General features: G+C 44.4%; 1 protein-coding gene across 1 annotated transcript; it reads left to right on the top strand.

Moving 5' to 3' along the window:
- The first annotated feature begins 1003 nt into the window (after window positions 1–1003).
- DCT (dopachrome tautomerase) lies at window positions 1004–23243 on the top strand. The gene is made up of 8 exons (XM_075081920.1): window positions 1004–1505; window positions 13961–14260; window positions 15691–15791; window positions 16871–17037; window positions 18672–18851; window positions 18967–19102; window positions 20182–20383; window positions 22604–23243. Exons 1-8 carry the CDS (start codon window positions 1109–1111, stop codon window positions 22783–22785), a joined length of 1665 nt encoding a protein of 554 aa, XP_074938021.1. The 5' UTR covers window positions 1004–1108; the 3' UTR covers window positions 22786–23243.
- The last annotated feature ends 209 nt before the right edge of the window (window positions 23244–23452 follow it).

Genomic DNA, 23452 nt, shown 5'->3' with positions numbered 1-23452 from the left:
CAGTATAAGTGTGGAGGGGGCAGGCTGAGAAAGCTTTCAGTGAAGCAAAGGGAGTTGCCAGGTTTTATTCAGTATGGTGGAGCTGAACTAATAGCTATGGCTTCAGACTTCTCTCATGATGTATCGCTACTTTATTTTGATTTATTCATTTTATTCCTCTGGCACATAGGAGTTGCATTGTGGGCAAGAACTGCTGCATGGTAGCAGCTTTTTAAAGTAATTTTTGTCGATGTCCTGAACAAAACCACTTGTCTGCATGTCTGGTGTGTGTATTGATCTTACAGACTGTCTCCTGCCAGGTGGGCAATAAATGCTCAGCTGTGACAGTTCTGAAAGTCTAGCAGCCAGCCCAGCCCCTAAACAACCTCTGGTGTAATGATGGGGAAAGGATTAGAGACCAAACAAGGACCACTCACCCTTTAAAAATAAATAATTTATTTTGCATGAAAAAGGCTATTAAGAAGGGGACCCTTCTCCACTTGCTACTCAGATGTTTAGATTACAAGCACTGGAGCTCTGCAGTCAGCAGGTGGAGTCTCAATCACAAGCTGTTACTACCAGGTTTATTCATTTTCATTAATGATGCACCTATTTCCTTTGTGCTTCCAGTTCATTTTCCACTGCTACTCCTTTAGCGGAAAGTATTATCTTGCAGTGAATTAACTGAAAAGAGAAGGGCTTTCCTCTTGTGTTTATCATCTGTTTACAGGGTTTTGATTAAAAGAATAAACCTGTTTCTCCAGCCACCTCAGCTAAAATGAGACCATCAATTTCTCAAGGCTCATGAAAGGCCGGGAGAAATAAATCCGAGGCATTCACTCTTCTGACACACTGCCAGAGCCTGCAGAACTTGCTGTCACGCTTCATCTTTTCTGCCCTTGATGTCATGTGCAAAACACGAGGATTTGTGCTGTGCTAATCCCTCTAATGAGGACTTCTCCCAACCTCTATATAAACCCTGCTCAAAGCCGTGGCTGCTGGTCAGGCATTGCAGAGCCAAAGTGCCCGTCTTTTGAACTGCATTCAAGGCAATTAGAGACTGGGATTAAACAAACACCCAACACCAGCATCCTCAGCGGTGAGAGGGATTATCCCAGTCAGCCGGGACATGGAGCCATGGCGAGGCCAGGTTGTCCCACAACGGAGATCTCCCTGCTCTACTCGCTCAGGTCCAGCGGAGAGGCAGAGCCTGCACCCAGCTGTAATGGGCGCCCTGAGATGGCTTTTCTGGGCTGGGCTGGGCTACCTGAGCTGCTGCTGTCCCCCCCGGGTACAGGCGCAGTTCCCCCGTGCCTGCATGACGGTGGAGGCCCTTCGCCTGAAGCGCTGCTGCCCGGCCTTGGGGATGGAGCCAGGCAATGTCTGTGGGTCCCTGCAGGGCAGGGGACAGTGTCAGGAGGTGCATGCAGACACTCGGCCCTGGAGTGGCCCCTACACCCTTCGAAATGTGGATGACCGGGAACGGTGGCCCCTCAAGTTCTTCAACCAGAGCTGTCAGTGCACAGGTGAGAAGGGTGCTGGGGTGAGGGGACAGGGATGGATGGGTCTGCTAACCTTGCTCTGAAGGTCAGAAACATCCCTGATGGCATAAGGCATCAAGAAGGCTTCAAATATTATCAGTTTCCTGAAAATACTATCATGTTCCTGATACTGTCAGCACTTTTTCAGAGCGACGGAATTGAAAAAGCATTTTCTCTCATGCAGACTTTTGGGTTTTCCTCTTTGCCCCTAGAGTTGTCCCTGTAGCCACCCATCACCTTTCTCTGCAGGGTTTTGGGCATTTCAGTGCTGCGTTCAAACCTCTGCCACTGCTAATCATGGCACAGTGAACCTGGATCAGTGTGCATTGATCACAGATTTATTCCTCTTGGAGTAGTACTTTGCAGCATGATAAACCTCTCTGCAGTTCATGCACACTGGTGGTATGCTGATATGATATGATAAATGATGATGCAGATGGTATATCACGATACATTTTCAGTAAAATGTGTGGATGTCTGGCCAAGGCATTTCCCAGTGTTGTTAACTACAACTCACTTCGATCCGAAATGGGTCTATACAACCACCATCTTGTCCTTTTCCTCCCCATCTCCAGCCACTCCTTCCCACCATGACTTAATATGGACCTCTGCGTTTCACATGCTGGAGGTGAAATGGATCAGGGAGATGTGCCTGAAGGCTAACCTGGCCAACGGGGTCAGGGTTTAATAAGACCAGTTCACTGGTACTGGCAGGAGGGACGGAATAGGAAGGTGAGGTCAGGGCAGGGTAAGGTGACAGACCCATTTTCAGCAGCAGCCCTGGTTGAAGGAGGGTTAAAATGAGCAGGAGCTACAGCCTCAGCCCAGGCTGCTTTGCAGGGCTGGCAGGAGGCGGTACCAGGAGTCAGGCAAAAGGCACACCTCAAGCACTGAAGACACCCGCTAGGCAGGTTTCAAATGCAGCCTGGGATTTCTTGTTTGAAACATAAAGTTGTCTGAATTTTCTAACATGGGAAGAATAGCTTGCTTTCCTTCAACCTGATTCTTGAAACTAGCTGAACTGTTTTGTCTAAAACATACCTTGGCTCTCACTATCAAAAAACCCCAGATCAATCTGAGAAGGAAGCACTGTCAAAAATTTCAGCCCACAAAGTTAAATTTTGCAATGCTGTTATCAGCTGAAAGCAGAGAGGTAGTGGCAGATGATTTAAATGTATACATGGTGTTACTGAAGCTCCTCAAAATAATAACCGACTTTAGAGTATAGATCGGTTTTTATCTCTTCCTCTGACTTGATTTCAAATGCTTGTGTAGAAGTACTTTTCTAAACACTTTAAAAAGAAATTGGATGTAGTTTTTTTTCATTTTAAGGTTCTTATATACATCCACAACTAAAGTCAGGTATCACATACAGGCACAGACCCTGAGTCAGAAAAGCACTGAAGTGCATGAGCATATACCAATATTTACACACCCTGAGTAATTAGAGCATCAAAACCTGGGAGTAAATTGAAGAGCAGTATAGACAGACATGGTCTGCATAGGCAGATGTTAATTTGCTTGTCCAAGTAGAGGTAAGCACAAGTATCTGATATTAGCAGGGCTGGGCGCCAAGTTACGTGGACAGAATATAGTGTCCTTTCATTCAGCCTTACTTCTGCTGAGCTGTCCACTGTCCTCGGCTCTTTAAATCTGGGTTATCTTGCTGCATTTTTATTTCATTTGTATTCCTCTTTCTCCTTGCAGTCCTAGTTATCTAAGTATTCCGGTGATAAAACATAGAGGTGGCAGGCATCCTTAAGGATGATTTTCAGAAAGGTCTCTTGGGTTCTACTCTGCTGTGATCAGCTTGATGCTGGATGCAAAGGCTTTTGTAGGAGAATGCTAAGATGTTCACAGCTGCGTGGGATTTGAATTAGATTTGACGCTTTTAAAATGCTGGTGATCATGTGTCTCTGTCTATTAGTATTCTCTTGTAATTTTTTTACTCTGTTTTATACACTGGTTGGATGTCTGCACACCAGAGTTTTAAGTGGTGTAACCTGTGGTCTTTATTAGGCATTTAGGGCTATGGAATAGAATCATAGAATTATTAGGTTGGACAATACCTCAAGGATCATCATGTTCAACCATCAGCCCAACACTACCATGTCTCCTAAACCATGACCAAAAATGCCATGTCTACACATTTTTTTAAAATACCTCCAGGGATGGTGACTCCACCACCTCTCTGGGCAGCCTCTTCCATTGCCTGACCACTCTTGCAGTAAAGAATTTTTTTCCTAATATCCAGTCCAAACATCCCCTGATGCAGCTTGAGGCCATTTCCTCTCATTCTATCGCTAATGACTTGGGAGGAGAGACCATCAACCACCTCACTACAACCTCCTTTCAGGTAGTTGTAGGGAGTGACAAGGTCTCCCCTCAGCCTCCTCTTCTCCACACTAAACAACCCCAGCTCCCTCATAAGACCTGCTCTCCAGACCCTTCACCAGCTTTGTTGCCCTTCTTTGGACACGCTCCAGCACCTCAATCTCCTTCTTGCAGTGATGGGCCCAAAACTGAACACAGTATCTGAGGTGCAGCCTCACCAGTGCCAAGTACAGGGGCACCATCACCTCCCTGCTCCTGCTGGCCACACTATTCCTGATACAAGCCAGGATGCTGTTGGCCTTCTTGGCCACCTGGGCACACTGCTGGCTCATGTTCAGCCAGCTCTTGACCAACAACCTCAGGTGCTTTTCCACTGAGCAGCTTTCCAGCCACTCCTTCCCAAGCCTGTAGCATTGCGTGGGGTTGTTGTGACCCAAGTGCAGGACACAGCACTTGGCCTTGTTGAACATCATACAGTTGGCCTTGGCCCATCAATCCAGCCTGTCCCGGTCCCTCTGCAGAGCCTTCCTACCCTCCAGCAGATCAACACTCCCACCCAATTTCATGTCATCTGCAAACTTACTGAGGGTGCACTCAATCCCCTCATCCAGATCATTGATAAAGATGTTAAACTAGACTGGCCCCAACACTGAGCCCTGGGGAACACTGCTTGTCACCGGCCACCAACTGGATTTAGCTCTGTTCACCACAGCTCTCTGGGTTTGGCCATCCAGCCACTTTTTTACCCAGCCAAGAGTACACACTTCCAAGCCATGAGCCGCCAGCTTCTCTAGGAGGATACTGTGGGAAATGGTGTCAAATGCTTTGCTAAAGTCCAGGCAGACAACATCCACAGCCTTTCCCTCATGCACTGGGTGGGTCACCTGGTCATGGAAGGAGATCAGGTTGGTGAGGCAGGACCTGCCTTCCATGAAGCCATGCTGGCTGGGCCTGATGCCTGGTTGTCCTGCACAAGCCTGGTGAGCTCACTCATGATGTATCACTCCATAACCTTCTCCAGTACCGAGGTCAGGCTGACAGGCCTGTAGTTCCCCGGATCCTCCTTCTGGCCCTTCTTCTAGATGGGCGTCACATCGGCAAGCCTCCAGTCATCTGGGACCTCCCCTGTTAACCAGGACTGCTGATAAAGGAGGGAGAGTGGCTTGGCGAGCTTCTCCGCCAGCTCCCTGGGTGCTCTCAGGTGGGTCCCATCTGGCCCCATAGACTTGTGAGTGTCCAGGTGGAGCAGCAGATTGTGAACTGCTTCCTCCTGGATTATGGGGGGTTTCTTCTGTTCCCCATCCCTACCTTCCAGCTTAGGAGGCTGAATACCCTGGGGAAGACTGGTCTGACGGTTGAAGGCTGAGGCAAAGAAGGCATTTAGTACCTCAACCTTTTCCTCATCCTTGGTGGCAATGTTCTCCTCCACATTCAAGAGGGGATGGAGATTCTCCTTGGCTCTGTTTTTGTTGTTAATGTAGTTGTAAAAATGCTTTTTGTTATCGCTGACAGCTCTGGCCAGGCCAAGTCCTAACTGGGCTTTTGCCTGTCTAATTTTCTCTCTGCAAGACCTAACAAGATCCCTGTACTCTTCTTGAGGTGCCTGCCCCTTCTTCCAAAAGTGGTAAACTCTCCTTTCTTTCCTGAGTGCCAGCAAAAGCTCGCTGTTCAGCCAGGTCAGTCGTCTTCCCTGCAGGTTCGTCTTACGGCACTTGGGCACAGCCTGCACCTGTGCCTTTAAGATTTCCTTCTTGAAGAAAGCCCAGCCTTCCTGGACTCCTTTGCCCCTCAGTACTGCCTCCCAAGGGACTTTCCCAGCCAGTGCCCTGAACAGGCCAAAGTCTTTTCCTCTGGAAGTTTCCCAGAAAGCTGAACCGAACTAAACCCAAGATGGCCTCCAACCACTACATCTCCCACCTGTCCTCTGTTTGTGATCAGGAAATCAAGTGAGGCACCTCGGTGGTAGGCTTACTTACCATCTGCGTCAGGAAGTTATCTTCCACACACTCCTGGATCTGCCTAGGCTGTTTCTCCTCTGCTGTGTTGGATTTCCAGCAGATATCTGGTAAATTGAAGTTCCCCAGTAGAACAAGGTCAACTGATTGTGATACTTCCGCCAGCTGCTTATCGAGCACCTCATCTACCTCTTCATCCTGGCTGGGTGGTCTGTAACAGACTCCCAGTTGGGTATCTGCCTTGTTGGCCTTCGTCCTCATCCTTATCCGTAAGCACTCAACCTTATCATCACAGTCCCTAAGCTCCAGACAATTGAAACCCTCCCTAACACACAGAGCCACCACACCACCTCTCCTTCCTTGCCTGTCCCTTCTGAAGAGCTTATAGGCATCCATTGCAGCACTCCAGTCACAGAAGTCATCCCATCACATCTCTGTGATGGTGACTAAGTCATAGCTTTCCCCTGCACAATGGCTTCCAGATCCTCCTGTTTGCTGCCCGTGCTGCGTGTATTGCTGTAGAAGCACTTGTGCTGGGCTGTAGATCCCACCCCTATCTCCGCATGCCACCCCTAGGCTCCTCTCTAGTGGGCCTGGCTATACCCCCTTCCCCTTTTGAACCTAGTTTGAAGCCCTCTTGTTAAGCCCCACCAACTCATGAGCAAGAATCCTTTTCCCCCTTTGAGACAGTTGAACTCAATCTGTTGCCAGGAGGCCCAGTGCCATGTAAACCTCCCCATGACCAAAACCAACTAAAGTTTCACCAATGGCACCAGCCTCTGAGCCACATGTTAATCAGATGAGTCTTCCTGTTCCTTTCAGTATTCTTCCCTGCCACTGACGGGATTGAGGAAAACACTACCTGTGCTCCTGAGCCTTCTTCCAGTCGCCCCAGTTCCCTGAAGTCCCTTTGGATCACTTTTGGACCTCTCTCCGCAACCTCATCACTGCTCACCTGCGTAACCAACAGCAGGTAGTAATCAAAGGGCTGTAGCAGACCAGGGAGTTTCCTAGTAACATCTCTGTCCCAAGCCCCAGGGAGGCAGCAGACCTCCCTGTGGGATGGGTCTGGTCGGCATATTGGGCCCTCTGTTGCCCTCAGAATGGAATTGCCTACAACAAGTACCCTCCTTTTCTTCTTAACAGGGGCAGTCATAATGTGGGGGGCTGCCTGACTCTCCCTAGGCAACCCCTCAGATGGACCTTCACCTACATCCTATTTGCCTGGCCCTCAAGTTCCAGAGCCCTGTATCTGTTGTGTAGGGGCAGCTGGGAAGGTGAGGGAGGCCGGACGGGGATTCGCCTGCTGCCCCAGGCAGGGACCTGTTTCCACTCCCCCCGTCTCTTAGGTCCCCTCCTTCTGCTTGGTGGCAAGAGGGTAGGGGACCCTCTGTTCTTGTGGAGCCTCCATCCGCTGCCTTGGCCTCAGGGATGGTAGAGTGTGGCTCCACCAATCTGTCTCCCTCTCACCTCTGGTAGGTAACATAACTTAAATATGCTCATTCATAGGGACATGGAACAGCACACATCTCTGCTACTAAGGTATCTTATTTTTCAAATGAATGTTATGTGCAGACTATTTGAAATGGTTCCTGGCTTGTGCAAACTCCAACCCATGCCAAGGCTTTTTCTAGAGTTTTAACAATATAACCAGTCATGTTCCCATGCCATTTTGGCATTGTTCAATTTATAGTTTAGACATAGTGTAAACGATAAGCTATGGAAGCTCCAACTGCCATGTAGCTGATTATATTTGGTTAGACAGTGCCATTTAAACATGTCACGTAGCTGATGGCTGTATGGAAGGAAACCTGGAGGAACTGTGAGGAACAGGGACCAGGACTTTCCAAAGGGGGGATTCTAGAGTTTTTGCAATAAATTAATCCATTTGAGCTTTCTGCTAAAAACTTAATAGCTAAGGATGAAAGGAACTCTGAAAATGTGGCCATTTGTTATAGCTGTTCACTGAGGAAAAATGTCTTAAAATTGTGTCCAAACAGGTGCTGAATATTTCTGGAGGAAAAAAAAGAGGAAAATCCCAAATGCAAACAAATATTGATGAGTGATTATTGTGGAGTCAGATTATTTTAATATTTTTTTTCAAATTAATATAAATTTTCTAAGGAAAATAAAAAACGCCCACATTTCCATTTCTAGGCTTTAGCAGATAATATACATCAGTCTTTCTTTAACTGGGGACAAATATAAGAGAATAAGATAAGTACAACAGAAAGATCTAGCTTTACTTCCCACTTTTTGTACAAAGAACCGTGATCAAAAAGACAAAAATCCGTTGTCAGGATGCAGCTTGCTGCATGTTTCACTCAAGTTAGTGGCAGCAAAAATAGAATCTTTAGAAAAAAGACATGGTTATGGCATGAATATGTGGCTGGGAGGTAGAAAAAAGCTTTTAGTTCCTGTCTAATTTCAGTTTTGAATTCATTGTATGTGTTCTACAATTGGTTTGGGTGCACCTAACATTAATTGAATTCATGTAAAGTTTTAAACCAAAATGACCTGATGACAGTTCCTGTCAGCATGCAGTACTATGAAAAGGGGAACATGGTAATTTGTTTTTCAATAAGGTGCATGTGTTGAATTAGACAAAATGTTGGATGCACTAGGCTAACCCTGAAAATCGGCACTTGTAGCTAATTACACAACAAAGCAGTATTTCAGTGGGATAGTTAAATATAGTTTAGAAGAACACTGTTTTACTTATGAACAAAATGTTATTTTGATTTCTAAAGGATAAAATTGTACTAATGGGATACAGATCTGGTATACCATTGTAAAAACTCAGTACAGAAGATTATTGTGAAAAAACCACTGCAGTCAGTCATGTGGTTGCTAGTACAGATTGTGACAGTGATTAAGCAGTGATGTAGTTTGAATTCACTGAGGAGTTTAACGTAATTATAATTCTTTTTTCTCCTGGCATTTTCTAAGGCTGACATGTGGACATGTGCTGAACAGTACTCTATTTTTTTTTTCCATATAAGTTTTCTGAGAAAATAAGTATTTAAATCTTTTCACAATCCTGTGCAATATATAATCATGCTGGGGACAGAAGGTTTAAATTCTATTGTTTAGCTGTAAGCAAATTGCCAGTTAAGCCACGTAGCTGATACGATGACCCTCCCATGAAATAAAAATGAGCTTTTGAAGTGGTTATAAAAGACACTTCATTTACTTATTGTAGGGCAATGTGGCTGTAGGATAATACTAAATTATAACCATACCTTGAGTCTGTGCTAGGTATGGATCTTCCACATCCTACAGCCTAACAGTATGTCCAAATGAAGAGCTAGAAGAGACAGAAGAGTTAACCGTTTGTCTAACACTGCAGCTATCCTGATCCTGCCCTTGGGATACTGCAGTATGCTGGTGTTTCAAATCTAATATAACTCATGTTTTAACGCAACGGCTAAAGAAGTCTGAAAAGGAGTTCTTTCTCACCATCTGATAAATGATGTGTATTAAGCTGGTCTCTGTGGAAGGAAGAGGCATGACTGCTCAGCTTTCATCTTGGTTCAATAAGGCAGAAGATGGTGAGTGTTGGATGGGTTCCTTTTTACTGAAGAAAGGACACTGAGCTGCTGGAGTTATTAATTTGTGTTACGCTTATTGTCTGAAGGCCAACCACATGCTATGACTGCTCAGAGGTAGAAGAATCCCTGTCTGTGAGCTCAGGCAATCACTAGGGTTGAGAAGCGGCTACACTGGTATGTGATAATTAGTGTTAGCATACACCGGTGGTGTCTATTAACATTTACCAAGTGTCATGTCATAAGAAATGTCTTTTTCTCTGTGTCATGTCCACGGACTGACATGCTGGGAGAAGTAGCATGGGCATAGAGGCTACAGAAACAGCCAGATTCATCTAGCTTGACTGGGAAAGAACACCATTAATGATGGTGAGATTAGGCACAGAAGACGACAGCTCCTGAGGCTTGTCATCTCATCTCCAGACAAAAGAGTTAGTGGGGAAGACACCCCGGCTGACTGTTTTTGCCCAGCAGCAGTACAATGGGCATTCCTGAAAGCAGTGGAACAAGCAGCGAGCATCTGGACCCCATCTGTGACATGGTCTCCTGTCTGTGTTCCAGAACAACCTCCCACACTATATTGTCTAGGAACCACAAGAGGTGAGAATAACCTCAGCTGTCCCTGGCATAGACTTAGAGAAGCAGTACACCAAGGTGCTACATTAGTCACTGAAGGCAAAAAATTGCTAAGACGTGAATACTTGTATATTCCTGTGGTCCCTGTGTTCAAAAGGATCTTGAAAGGGTCTCACTGTCTTACTGAAAATGTCTACTGTGTGCTATAACCTGATAATATGAGATTACTTTTCCTGCTCTCCTACAGCTGTACGATCGAAGTCCACCATCACCAGCGTAGCAGACATTAAAGTTAAGTTGTAAGAGACTGGGATATACATTTCATGGTGCTATCATGTGGGAAGTCCACAAGGCAGTAAATGGACTTTCTGAAAACAGCAATGTATCATTTCCAAACCAGTGGCCTGGTAGAATGCTTTAGAAACAAATGCTGACAAAGTGGTTTGGGTGGGACATAAAAAACCTGGGCTGTCTACTGCAGTCATTCGTGCTTGCAATGTGGGAAATCCCACAGACCTCCATCAACTTCTCACCATTTCAGCTACTGCATAATGACAGTTGTGTGATGCACAGAGTCTAGGGAAAGAAAATGACAAAAAGCAACTTTCAGTTTTCATGAACTGTTGTTGTTTTGTTTATTTCTGACAAGAGAACATTGCCAAATAGACCTGAGGACATTACAAAGATGTTCAACACAATCAGCAGAAATACCGCAGTGTGAAAACCCACTTTGCCTGGGAATTGGCTCCTCCTGTTTACCAGTCTCTTCTTTGCTGCAGTCCTCCTTCTCAGTCAGTAAAAGCTCACGTCCCATTGAAAAGTGTCTGGTGAAGTAATGGAAAGAACGGACCCCTTGCATTACTTCAGATTAGGTGCTTAAGATTGAAAATCCTGCAGAGCATCAGTTAGATATATTTAGCACTGCTGAAGGGAAACAGGTGAGAAGTCATTGGTCCACCTGGGTCCAGGTGCCTTACGGGTGGGGAAAAGCTTTTTTCCCCACAAAGATGACTCATCATTTCAGGCTTTTGCAAATATCTTTTCATAGCCTGAGGAGGCACATACAGTATATATACCTAAAATATGGATATTGTCCGATAAAATTATCTCGGGCATCAAGAGCTGCATAGATTCAAAGGGCCTTCACTGAGAGAGGAACAGGCACCTTCAGAGCCTCAAAAAGTGACTGGTAGAGTCATGCTCTGGAACCAAGACCAGACAGGACAAACCTGGTCCTGCACTAACTTTGGTTCTGTTAATGCTGTATTTCAATGTGATGCTTATCCAATGCTCTGAGTAGCTGGGTCATTTGAATTACTGGAAGCTTGACCGCCAATCTCAAAAAAAGTTGTTGACAGATCTTTTCATGGTTAATTCCTGCCTTGCCACCCTTCTTTTAAAAAGGATTGAATTGTACCTTTGGTCTTGAGGGGATAACAGCTGCTTTCCAGAAGTTCATGGTCCATGTACTGAAATCTGTGCAATATACATGGTCTAATTAGGCAATGTTGCAAGCTGTTCCTGATAATTGCCATCTGGTCAGTACAGGCTGGAGTATGTGATGGGCCCTAACAACTAGGCTGAATTGTCAAGAATGAGCAAGTATACAGATAGCAGAGTACGCCAAATTTTCAACAGTAATTGTGCTCTTCTAATGGGACTCTCAGGATATCATGATAAAATCAACCTTCTATGTTGCTTCCCCCCATCTTAATATCTGTCCTCATCATAGTAACATATCCATGCAATCTTCTTTCTTTCATAAAACCAGAAAATACTTGCTTTGGGTGACTTCTTTCGTAGCTGGAACCTGGCAGCTGAGCCCAGCTGCTCCCCTCCTGCATCTGGATAAAATGTGAGCCATACACCTGGAAACTGTTGTCATGGCATGCCATTGGGCTGTGCATGATCCAAAATCTAGTTGAAGTCTTCACCCTGTGGTCCCTGAACTTAACACTGGTCCTAAGCTTCATGATAGCACGTAAACCTATAGATCTCAGAGCCTCCGAAGTAACCGTAAGACCTCCAAACCTATAGTTAACAGTCCTCATGTCCTCTTGGTAGGTCTCACAGGAGTCTGTCACAAACGTTGAGAGCTCAGCAGCTCTTATCCTAGAGCTAGCCATAAGCTACACAGCTGATACCTCATATCACAGCTACACAGCTGATACCACAGCTTCAAAAGAACATACGGCCTCCTCTAATTGGAGCAAAATAGTTAAGTTTGAAATACTTGGAATAATTCACAAATAAGATAGTCTTAGAACTTGCTATGTGATTAGGTAGAAGGGAGTCTGGAGACACTATATCCCTGAGTAGAATAAATAAGGGAGATGTGCTAGAATTAGATAGTTTATTATCAGTAAGAATTGTGTAACCAAGCCAAAAATGAACTGAGCATGCCCAAAGGCTGAGTTCAACCAGGGGACACGGTGAGGAAGACTGTCAATGACCACCAGACGACCCCAGAAGACCACCAACAAACGTGAATGCACATGTGTTAAGGACATTTGCATATGTTAATGAACTCCAAGAATAGTACGAATATGGTTAATTATTCAATAGAAATTTAATGAATATGTATATTTTGAGTGCATATAACCCCCGTAGTAGAGCAACTCAGCGTGCACACTAGGTGGAGTGATCCCCTGTGCACCTGGTGCTGCAATAAAGAATGCCTGCTTTCTAAAACTACAAATTGAGTTTTAGAGAATTCTTATATTTGCTGACTTATGGTATCACAGCCTTCTTGGTAACAGCCCTTCAAAGACCTTGGGGGTCTTTGAAATTAGTAATAAGCCCTGTAGCTCCTGACAGTCTGAAATCTTACTTGAGCGTTAACTGTTGTTCTGCTCATAGACTCAACCCTACAGCCCAGGGATGTCTGCACATCTAGAAACACTTCATAAATCACTTCCCTACCTCCACATTAGCCAGAAGCCTGTCCTGGGTCTAGAAGTGCCAATATGTGTGGGGAGCAGTGAGATTCTGTGGCATTTTGGAAGACAATTGGTATGGTTGTGTGCAGTGAGTGTGAACATGGGGGTGGAGGGAGGGTGGGGTTAGGGAGTCTCAGTGCAGATTTTGGAGAACTGAGGGGAGATCCCAGAGGAGTCCTGGTTGCCCTCCACTCCGTCCTTCCTGGGTCAGCAATGCCCACTGTCCTACACCGCTGCTATGACAGCAGCCTGCCTGTGTGCGGGCAGGAGGCAGATGTTTGCTGCAGGAACGGTCCTTCCCTGTCTCCCCTGGCAAAGGCAAAGCAAGGTGCAGTGGGGCCTTTCTGCTGCTACTGGCAGTCTGCCACGGTGGGTGAAGGGCCATGCGTAAAGCAAGCTCTGCTTTCCTCGGCTCTTCCACCACACTAGAGGGTCTGAGCTAATAGGCTAAAGCGGACCCGATTACTTGTCTTAGGAACAATGCCAGTGGGGAACATGGGGCTGCAGTGTTTCTCAAGCTCTTATTGAAGGACCATTTAATAATGCTTAAAGCTTGACCTGCAGCACCCCTGGTGCTTGTCCTAGATTGTGTTGGGTCCCAGACACACTGTTAACAGACGTTAGTTTTTCCTAAGTTTTGTCCTTAAGAGAACTGTTTTGTTTGGGGATTTTTTTCTGTGCTTAAGGATCCATGTGAGCTGACCCTTTTTGGGTTTGATCCTGGAAGTCTGGGAGTACTTTAGAGCCAACTAAGCAAAGCATTTCATCACGTGCTCAGCCTCTGTTTGGCAAGACTCCTCATGTGCCTGAGGGCTTTGCAGAGCCCTGAGCACCTTGGGGCATCAAGCCCCTTACCCAGCGCTTCACCTCCCCAGCTGGCTGAGTGTGATTCTTGGCCCTGTCACAGCTCTGGGAAGCAAGCCATCCTTCTGGTTAGGCAACTGGCAAAGCTGCCAATCTTTTCAGCTGCTGTCCCTTCCAGGAACGGGCATCGTTGGGGAAAACAAGTGCTAATTCTTAATTCTGCGTTTCACTGTTAGTTTTCTCTGATTCATAATGTCATGACTGCTCTTTCCCTCCTGATTCAGGAAACTTTGCTGGCTATAACTGCGGTGACTGCAAGTTTGGCTGGACTGGCCCTGACTGCAACATGAGGAAGCCACCAGTTGTCAGGAAGGATGTCCACTCCCTCACAGCAGAGGAGAGGGAGCAGTTCTTCGATGCTCTAGACCGTGCGAAGACAACTATTCACCCAGACTACGTAATTGCAACTCAGCACTGGATGAGTTTGCTTGGCCCCACTGGAGACGAACCGCAAATTGCCAACTGTAGTATTTATAACTACTTTGTTTGGCTTCATTACTACTCGGTCAGAGACACGCTGTTAGGTTAGTGCTTTTCTTATCCAAGGGGCTCTGCAGGTAAAAGGTGAAAAGTATCATTGCTGAACAAACGTAAGTATGCCTAACACAGCTGCATTACTTCAGCGAGCAGTGAGTCCCAGTAGGAGCAGATCTGTGTAGTGAAACAGTTGGCGCTGAGGAGCTGGTGGCCACCTGCGGTTGAAGGAGGTCTGCTTCAGACCTGCTGCAGTCCAGTCCCCACGACTGAATGGCCTGTGGTGGCTGGAGCACACCAGCCGCACTCCTGGTGCATCTTTCATCTGACAGGGAGGCAGTTCACAAGGTCCACTGTTGGGTGAACAAAGTGTGGTCAGGCAGTGATTCACTTCAAAAAGATGTTCCTAGTCCACAGGACAAAGTAGATGCCGCAGCAGTGGGAAAGGGGCTCTGCAATTGTGAAGGCAGAGATCAGGCAGAGATGTTGGGGACTTAAGCGCTACTGCTTTCTGTGGCCTTCAGCAAGTCACTAAGGACAGGGTTTGCCTGACTAAGCATAGCCAGCTTTTCAAACAAAACCAGGTTAGAGGTTTGGGTACCTAATCCCATGCTTTCTCCCAGATCAGGATTCCTAGATGTCATTGCTCTTCTAGACAGAAGTACCTATGCCAGCCCCACTTTGTAATGGCCAGCTCTCGCAAGAGGAGACAGCAGTATGGCTTTTCTACCTGGCAGTCCTACGTGCAAGCTGAACAGCCGTATCTACCTCCTTGCTAGTGGGTTTCTGCTACCCTGCAATGGGGTTTTCTTCAGTCTCCCCTTCTGACACGATTCTGTTTTGCAGGGCAGAAGGAAGCAGTTTCTGGCCTAGCAAGAGCAAAGGTCTGTCAGGGGACAAGATGGTCATGTGGAAAGGGGAAGAGGCAACTTCCAGTGCTGCTGCAGCGATAAATAAATTCATACGTGGGTTGAAGCCCCTAGCTTTTGAGTGTCTTAGTTCTCATGTGTAATATCAAGAGCACAATAACAAGCACAATTTGAAGAAAATTAGCAAAGGACATGTTGAATTACTGTTGACAAGTTATAGAAAATGCTGAGGTTCTTTTGATAGATACAAGGCATAAGTCCTGCCACTGGGCAAAAGAATGAGATAATATGGTACATATTAGCAAGGAGAAAGGATTTTAGACAATAAGACTGCTACTTAAAACCAAAATCCACTAAAGTTGTAATAAATCTTCACAATATCCAACTTCTGGAGGAGTGTGAAGTTTTGAGAAGCACTGAAGCGAACATCCACAGAGGATTTTGTTTCACTTGTCCCATGTAAGTGTTGTAGCTTCTGATGTGTGTGCTTCTTCCGAAGGTGCAGAACTGCAGGTTCTTCTTTAACTCCACTCCAGGGAATAGAAGAAGGTGCCCTCTTTCTCTCAAGCCTCATTTGTTGCCTAAGTGCTTATTTTATCTTCCCTTTGTAGGACCTGGCCGTCCCTTCACAGGCATTGATTTCTCCCATCAAGGACCTGCCTTTGTTACTTGGCATAGGTACCATTTGCTGTTGCTGGAGAGAGACCTGCAGGTTAGGTGAACAGCCTTCCCCTTTCCTCATGTAGCTTCTCTCTTTTGCTATGTGATTTTGTTGAGCTATTTCCTAGGATAAGGAAGGTAAGCTATTTCCTAGGATATACTCTTACCCAAACCCCCAGGAGCTCATTGCTCTTTTTTTGTTTGAAGTGAAATTAGTGCTTTAAGATACTGAAGACTGAACAGTTTCTCACTGTGAACAATGATCTGAAGGTTATCATGGAGATTTTTTGATTCATCTCCATGAGAGAAGACAGAAGTCGTGAAGTAACAGTATTTATTAACAAAATCAAAGCAACACCTACACATAAAATTTGGTAACAGATATTCTCTGCTGATGTTGAAGATACCCTCCTAACAAAAGCAACTCTAAATATTGCCCCCTTTATATGTGCCATGCTGTAGATTTAATATGTGCATATATATTTAGCAACTCATCTTTTAAAGAAATATATGTTAATGTGCCTGACAGTCAGCTGCTGAAGCTTTGACTCATTTCCATTTGCATTACTTCTACTTTGGCAATGTTACTGTATTTCAGCCTCGCAGATCTCTAATGGTTAATAATGGTTGGCGTCAAAATAGCTGGAGGATCTTGCTTGCATGAAATCGTGTTTAACAAGCAAGCACAAGCAATGCACTGTATTCCTCTATTAATACAAGTTCAGATTCTTCCCCAGGGCTAGCCTTTCTGGAGTGAAAGCAAACCACGTGCACGATTCTACCCATTACCCACTTACATCACTCAGAATGCCTCTTAGTTCCTTGAGGCTCGATTCATCTCTGCTCCTGCTTTTCTGCCTGGTCTCTGAGTTGGTAGAAAGCCTAACATGGCCAAAAAAAGCACAGACCAACAGTAGAATAGCTAGTGACAATGTCTTTGCTAGGACTGACTTAACACACCAATCTTTTGAAAGGACTTGGAGCAGCACTGTGAAGTGTGTGTGGTTGAAAAGTGGAATGAAAAGCAGAATATCCGGTGAAATATCCAATGAATACCCAGTGAAACAACTTGCAGGAATCTCTTTCTTTCTCTTTCCTTTGAAGGTGATTTCCTATTTTTGTCCATTGCAGCGACTGATGGACAACGACTCCTTTGCGCTGCCCTACTGGAACTTTGCCACGGGTAGAAATGAGTGTGACGTCTGCACAGACCAGCTCTTTGGAGCATCGCGGCTGGATGACCCGGGGCTGATCAACCTGAGCTCCAGGTTCTCCCAGTGGCAAATAGTTTGTAACAGGTACAAGAATATCTAGGACAAGCTTGCATACCCACCAAACCTTGCTTTCATTCAGTATTGACAGTGCGGGCTGCCCTCTCAGGGTGCGTGAGCAGCAGGAAAAGAGCCAAGATGTCTTTTTTAAAACCGGGAATCACGGTCAGTTTGTGTGTAGATGGTGCTGTGCAAACTTTCCCCCCTTCTATTATGGAAGTATATTTTTTAAAGACTATTCTTTCGTTACAAGATTTTAGTCGATTCAGCCAATTTGAGGCTGCCAACCGTTTAAAGAGCGTGCATGCTGGCAAGTATTTTTTTAAAGAAGAAATGCCTGTATGTTGGTTCACTGTAGCAAACACCCAACCGATTTTGGCAGCAGAAACAGAAAACTGTTTTGGCCTATAGGAAGCTAGAGATAGGCTGAAAAATCCATGCCCTTGTATTGGGTGAGATCCTAACCCTGATACATTTAGTGCAGTTTGGGGACTGACTTCAAAGCAGCTGAGATTTCACATGGGAAACAACATAGAGAGAGCCCTGTGCTTACTGCCAGCTGTCTTTAGGCATATACTGATTCAGGTGAGGGTAGGGCTTTGACGTGCAGGATTGGGGTGCTACAACATAAGATGCTACTGGTTACAACACTCATAAAACCTTCTTCTGTCACCTCTGGGGCAGCGTGCCGTCAGTCATATGGAGGTACCAAGAGCTCAGGGCTTTTCAAAAGAGTTTATTTCTCTGGGTACCTAAAGAACTACTTGACATTCTAGCTTTAGGCACCAGCTGGCTTTAAATCTTGCCCCTAATTTTTCTCTAAGATCAATAGGGTTTTGTTTTTTCTTGAAAACTGACGTGACTAAACTTTCGCCTTGCCAAAGCCAAACAGAGAAGAGCTTTTGTTTACTTCAGGAGTTTCTGAAAATGATGTTTCATTCTATACTGAATGGCACGGAATTTTTTCACAAGTGTTACACTGTTTTTCTCCTCCTCTTTCTCTCTTTCTGTCCCTAATATAAAGGACTTTCTCCTCATTGGCTAGTGGGCAATGCCTGCAACAGCAGGATGTCCTCCAGACTCTGAAAAAGAGGATGCAATGCATTGCAGTTGCTTTTTCTTCTAAAGGGGATGAGGAATGGAAAGTGAAATCCTGTTTACTGTCATTCCTTGCATTTTCTTAGCCCACACCGCAGTGGGACTTTCCTGGGTTTTTTCCTCTTTGTTTAGAGTTAAAAAACTAGTCCTCACTCAGGACTGAAAGTTTTTCAGTTCAAAATTCAAAAGACCCTTTTAGATTGTCTGGCAAAACCTGTTCTTCCAGAGCCCTTGGGAGAGGAGTAGGAGTGAAGGCAGTTGTGCTTGCCTTTTCTAAACCATTTTCTCTCTGTGGCGGATGAGCCCAGCCAATCTTGGTCCAAATGACTGGTGGTCCACAGAGGCTTCAGAGCCATGGCAAGTCATGGCATGGTGGCAATCCTGCAATAAATTTATCTCCCAGGCTGTGGGAGGTGAACTGAGATGACCTGGGGGTGTCAGTCCCTAATCCCTGCTCTCTCACACATCCAGCTGAGGCCTCTTTGGTACTATGGGAGAAAAAACCAGCAAGCCAGGTGTCATCACCTTCTTCTAACTTGTTCCTTTTTCTGTTTTACGCTCAGCTTGGATGACTACAACCGCCTGGTCACACTGTGCAACGGGAGTGATGAAGGGCCACTGCGGCGGAGGCCGCCTGGGAGCTCCAGCAAGCAGCTGCCCACCGCGGAGGATGTCAGGAGGTGCCTTTCCCTGCAGGAGTTCGACAGCCCCCCCTTTTTCCGCAATTCCAGTTTCAGTTTCAGGTTTGTCCTTCAGCTCCTCCAGAGTCATCTCTGTCTCAAATGCGCATGGGTTTTCCTTATGTGCGTATTTGTGAGCAAAATATGGATACTTGCTGCTGCTTTTACCCATCCACAGGAACGCACTGGAGGGCTTTGATAAACCAAGCGGAGTCCTTAACTCACCGATGCTAAGCCTTCATAATTTGGCTCACTCTTTCCTGAATGGGACCAGCGTTCTCCCTCACGCAGCTGCCAATGATCCCATCTTTGTGGTATGTCTTTTTCCCCCAGCCTGAGCAGCAGTGGCTGTGACTCAAAGGCAGCTGTCTCACCACAGATTTGCAGAACAGAAGTGAATTCCCTAAAAATAAGTCCTTTAGATAGAAAAGGATAAATCTTTTCTCTTTTCTTGAACACTGCCACGCCTGCATAATGGTCAATTAAAGAGGGAAGAAATCTCAGGGTGATTTGTGCAATATAAAACGAGATTTTAGGGAGAACAGCTGCTATTCCAAGTCATGTTGCCCTGAGTCCTCTGATTAGGTGGTACCTAAATTTAATGGCTTATATTGGGTAGTTTTACAGCAATGGGAAAAACAGAAAATGGGGTTAGTTATTTTAGAGCAGTAAACTAAGTATGTTTCTTTGTTTAAAAGTTCACAGGCTACAAGGAAGCACATCTCATTTCATGGTCTTTTTGGGGATAGAAATAATGTGATTTCACTGGTGTATTGGTACAGTGCTGCACTGCAATGAGCAGCACAAACAGCAATGTGCAAATGAAACAGTTGCCTTTGCTTACACATCTTTTTCTCCTAACAAATTCATGACAATTTCTTTTCCTCTTTGTTAGACTAAACCACAGTGATTATACAGAGGAATTCTAATACAATTAATTTCTTTCTTACCTTTAAGATTGCAATCTTTCATTGGAGAAATTAGCCCAAATACTTACATAGTGGTTCTCCAGCTTATTTTCTTAATAATTATTGAATTTCTACATTAATTCCTTTCTTACACAATGAAATCTTCATTTCATTATGCTGTAAGTTTATATGCAAGATTATTTTCTGTAAGGTATTTTCAAAAATTTTCCAGTGATAATTAAAAATCATGAGTGCATCAAACTTTCCTGTATTAGTGCTTTATATACCTATAGACTCACTGGACAAGACCTGATCAAATTCATGGGACCTGTGGAGCTGATGGCATGCTCTAAAATGAGCGTGAAAGAATAAAATTTCCCACAATTTTCCATACCTGTTAGAGATGAGAGAAATCAAAATACATTTGAGAGGTACATTCGCCTTAACGGGCTTTCCCATGTGCGTGCTCATGCCTGGATTTGCAGGTTCTTCACTCCTTTACTGATGCCATCTTTGATGAGTGGATGAAGCGGTTTAGCCCCCCTGACGATGCTTGGCCTGAGGAGCTGGCCCCCATTGGTCACAACAGACTGTATAACATGGTCCCTTTTTTCCCTCCTGTGACCAACTATGAGCTCTTCCAAACTGCAGAACAACTCGGCTACACCTATGCCATTGACCTGCCAGGTACGTCTCAGAGGTGTGGAGGCTGTTCTGGGTCAAGAGAAGACACAGTTCATGTTTTCAATGACCCAGGCAATTGGAAAATAAGGCGCTTTTTCACAAAACACTTGGGTGTATTCACCTGCTTGCTAGCAATCACACATTGTAGCAAAGGTACTTACAACTCACCAGGTAAGCCATGGTAAGAACAAGTGTGCACATACTTAGTTTGCTCTGCTGCAAAATGGATCAACTTGAACTGATCCCGAGTTGACGACAGTGTTCCTTTGGGACTGAGGAGTCTTTGATTTTGGCTCCTGCTCCCAGCACTGTTTATACTTGTTACAGGATCCTTCAACCTGTCAGGGGTCAGGCACTCTGCCAGGGAGCTCGTTTAGCTAACGCAGGTCATTAGAAAATACTTGTTTTGCACAGGGACCTGAATAATACTGCACCGTGAATCTCATTAGAGATGAACTCCATTAATCTTTGGATACCGTGGAGAGATGTACCTGAGTGTTTTGTGTTACAAAACCCCAGTTTTAATGATTTTCCATGTCCATAGGTGTGATGTGATTTAGGGTTTGTCAATTCATTTGAAATTACCTTTGACACAAATCAGATAAAGACAAAAAAAAACCAAGAAAGCAACGTATTTATGCACAAAATCAAAAATCTGCAACACAAGTTACAAATATTTGTAAAAGGCACAAGAGTAAGAACTGCATGAAAACCATGCTTCAGATGGTTTACCGAAGATTAAATCTGAGAAGTTTCTTTCTCTACTTTGGTATTCCTTTGAGAGGCAGTAGGTGCTTATCTAACCTTTCTGTGGCCAGAAATTTCTTCTAAATGCTTACCACATATCTGTGGTTTTAAATCTGTGGAGACTGTTTAAAGGTCTATAGACTGCAAAAGATTGAAACCCTTGTCCTCAGGCTGCATTCATGCAGGGGAGCCCTGACTTGTAAGAGGCATGTAAGCTGCTTTTGCAGTGCTTTTCTCAGGGCTGTCCACAGAATTTCCCCTGAAAATTTAAACTTCCCCTTTTATGGATTTTAAGTTTTCCTCCCTCTGGACCACTGCCCCACCCCTGCTTTCGAAATACTGCTGCCCCTTGGGCATGAGGTACTCGGAGAGGAAAAAGGCAGCTTGTGATTCTGCTGCTTCTCAACTCCCACGTAAATAAATTGTTAGCTCTGTCTGCATGGTCAGTGTTCAGACAATAAAGTTTTTACATCCAAACCCTTCTCTTTTATCTAAATATATAACTTGCTAATTCTACTTCGTGTAACCACATTAAAAATCAACATATGTAATACATTACTGGCTCTTACTTGAGCAATGATAAAGTGGTAAACAATTCATTTTGGGACCTTACTGAACTTGGGGACGATTGCCCTCTACTCTTTGGTTGACAGAGACTGCAGATCAGGGCACACAAATTTAGTTGCTTCTATAGTCATTGAGACATCTCCTTGAGCCATCTGGATTTAAGCCCATAAGTCTAAGTACCTTCTAAATATCATAAGCCCTTCTGAGAGTTTTTTCTGAATATTTTGGCAAATGTAGTTATTGACATCTTGGTATATGTAGCATTTTTCAGAACAGGACAGTAGGCAATTTTTGCTTCTGAAAGCATAAATGAAAACACAAAATAAAGTTATTCAGCCAAGTGGAGCAGGGTTATTATAAGAATGGGCAATATTATCTTAGAAGACAGAAGTGGTTCCCCAGAAGTGATTCAAAATCAGAGGATGCGATTTAGAGCTGGTTGACAGACCACACTAAGTAGTGTTTTCAGTTAAAAGTTTGATAATAGGCTGCTTTGTGGTCTATAGGAAAATTTGAGGGTTTTCTGTTGACCAAAATAGATTGGAAAGAGCTATACTGAAACGTCATTATAGAAAGAATTGCTTAAATAATTCATAATTTTGGCCAAATTAGATAAGAGAATGATCTTTTTGTCTTGTCATTGTTAATCTTTCCCATTTTCAACACTTCAATTTGCATGAAAGGTTGAAGTTTAAATTCAGCTGCAGACTTCTCTGGCAGGAAGCATCTCTTGGCTCTGGTATGTGTGTTGGTTACATGGTGCATTACCAGCTTCCCCCATGGCCAGAGGGTGTCTCTAAGCCACAAAAGTAATCATAATTACCAGGCTGTGGGATATTTTCTTTCTTCCCTGTGATCTGAGAAATGAAATTATTGGCTGTCCTCACTTCAGATGTTTCATATTTCCAGATTCATTTGAAGAAACCCAAGCGTGGGCTGTCATGGTTGGATCCACAATTGGAGGAGCACTTATAGCTCTGGCTGTGCTCGTTCTGCTGCTTGTACTCTTCCAGCACCGAAGGCAGAGAAGAGGTTTTGAACCACTGATGAATGTGAGCTTCAGCCCCAAAAAGTACATGGAAGAGGCCTAGTCCCCTCACTTTGTTTCTTTGCTTATTCCATAAGAAGTGACCTTGCTTGCCTAATTGAGATCTTAGCTGAGAGTTTATCACACACTCCTTCAGCAGCTGACTACATTGTTCTCATTCAGGTTCTCCCATTATCTTATGAATTGTAATATATGAAGTCTCTGGGTACCTCTGTGCAAGGCCCAAGACAGGTCAGACTTTTCTCATTACCAAGAGTTATCTGGGATGTGTGACACCTGTAAGTCATCCTATATAGATTTAGATCAAGACAGCTGAGAATCCAAATAGAAGAAATCCAACTTGAATAACCAAGATAATTTTCACCTCAATGTGTTTTTGATTTCATTTAGCAGCTCAGAGATGTGCTGAAAGTTATTAACTCCCTTCATATAAAAACATATTATTATATTATATGTAACATTGGATAACATACTATTTTACAGTTTTCAATAAATATTCTGAATAACATAGTCTTTTTTTTAAGGTTCAAAATGTTTCATGCTCTTTGACAAAATACTATAGGAACCCCCTGGTTACAGTTCATTTCAGAAGCATAATCAATTCTACATGTTATTTCCAATCAAGCTGATGATAGCAGTCAGTAAACCTCCAAACTCAAATTCTCCTAATATTTAAGAGCAGGAGTTCCCTGATAGCTAGGTATACACTT

This window comes from Phalacrocorax aristotelis, chromosome 1, assembly GCF_949628215.1.
Source record: "Phalacrocorax aristotelis chromosome 1, bGulAri2.1, whole genome shotgun sequence".
Lineage (NCBI taxonomy): Eukaryota > Metazoa > Chordata > Aves > Suliformes > Phalacrocoracidae > Phalacrocorax > Phalacrocorax aristotelis.
The sequence above is the reverse complement of the archived record's forward strand: the minus strand, read 5'-3'. Positions and strand labels throughout refer to the sequence as shown.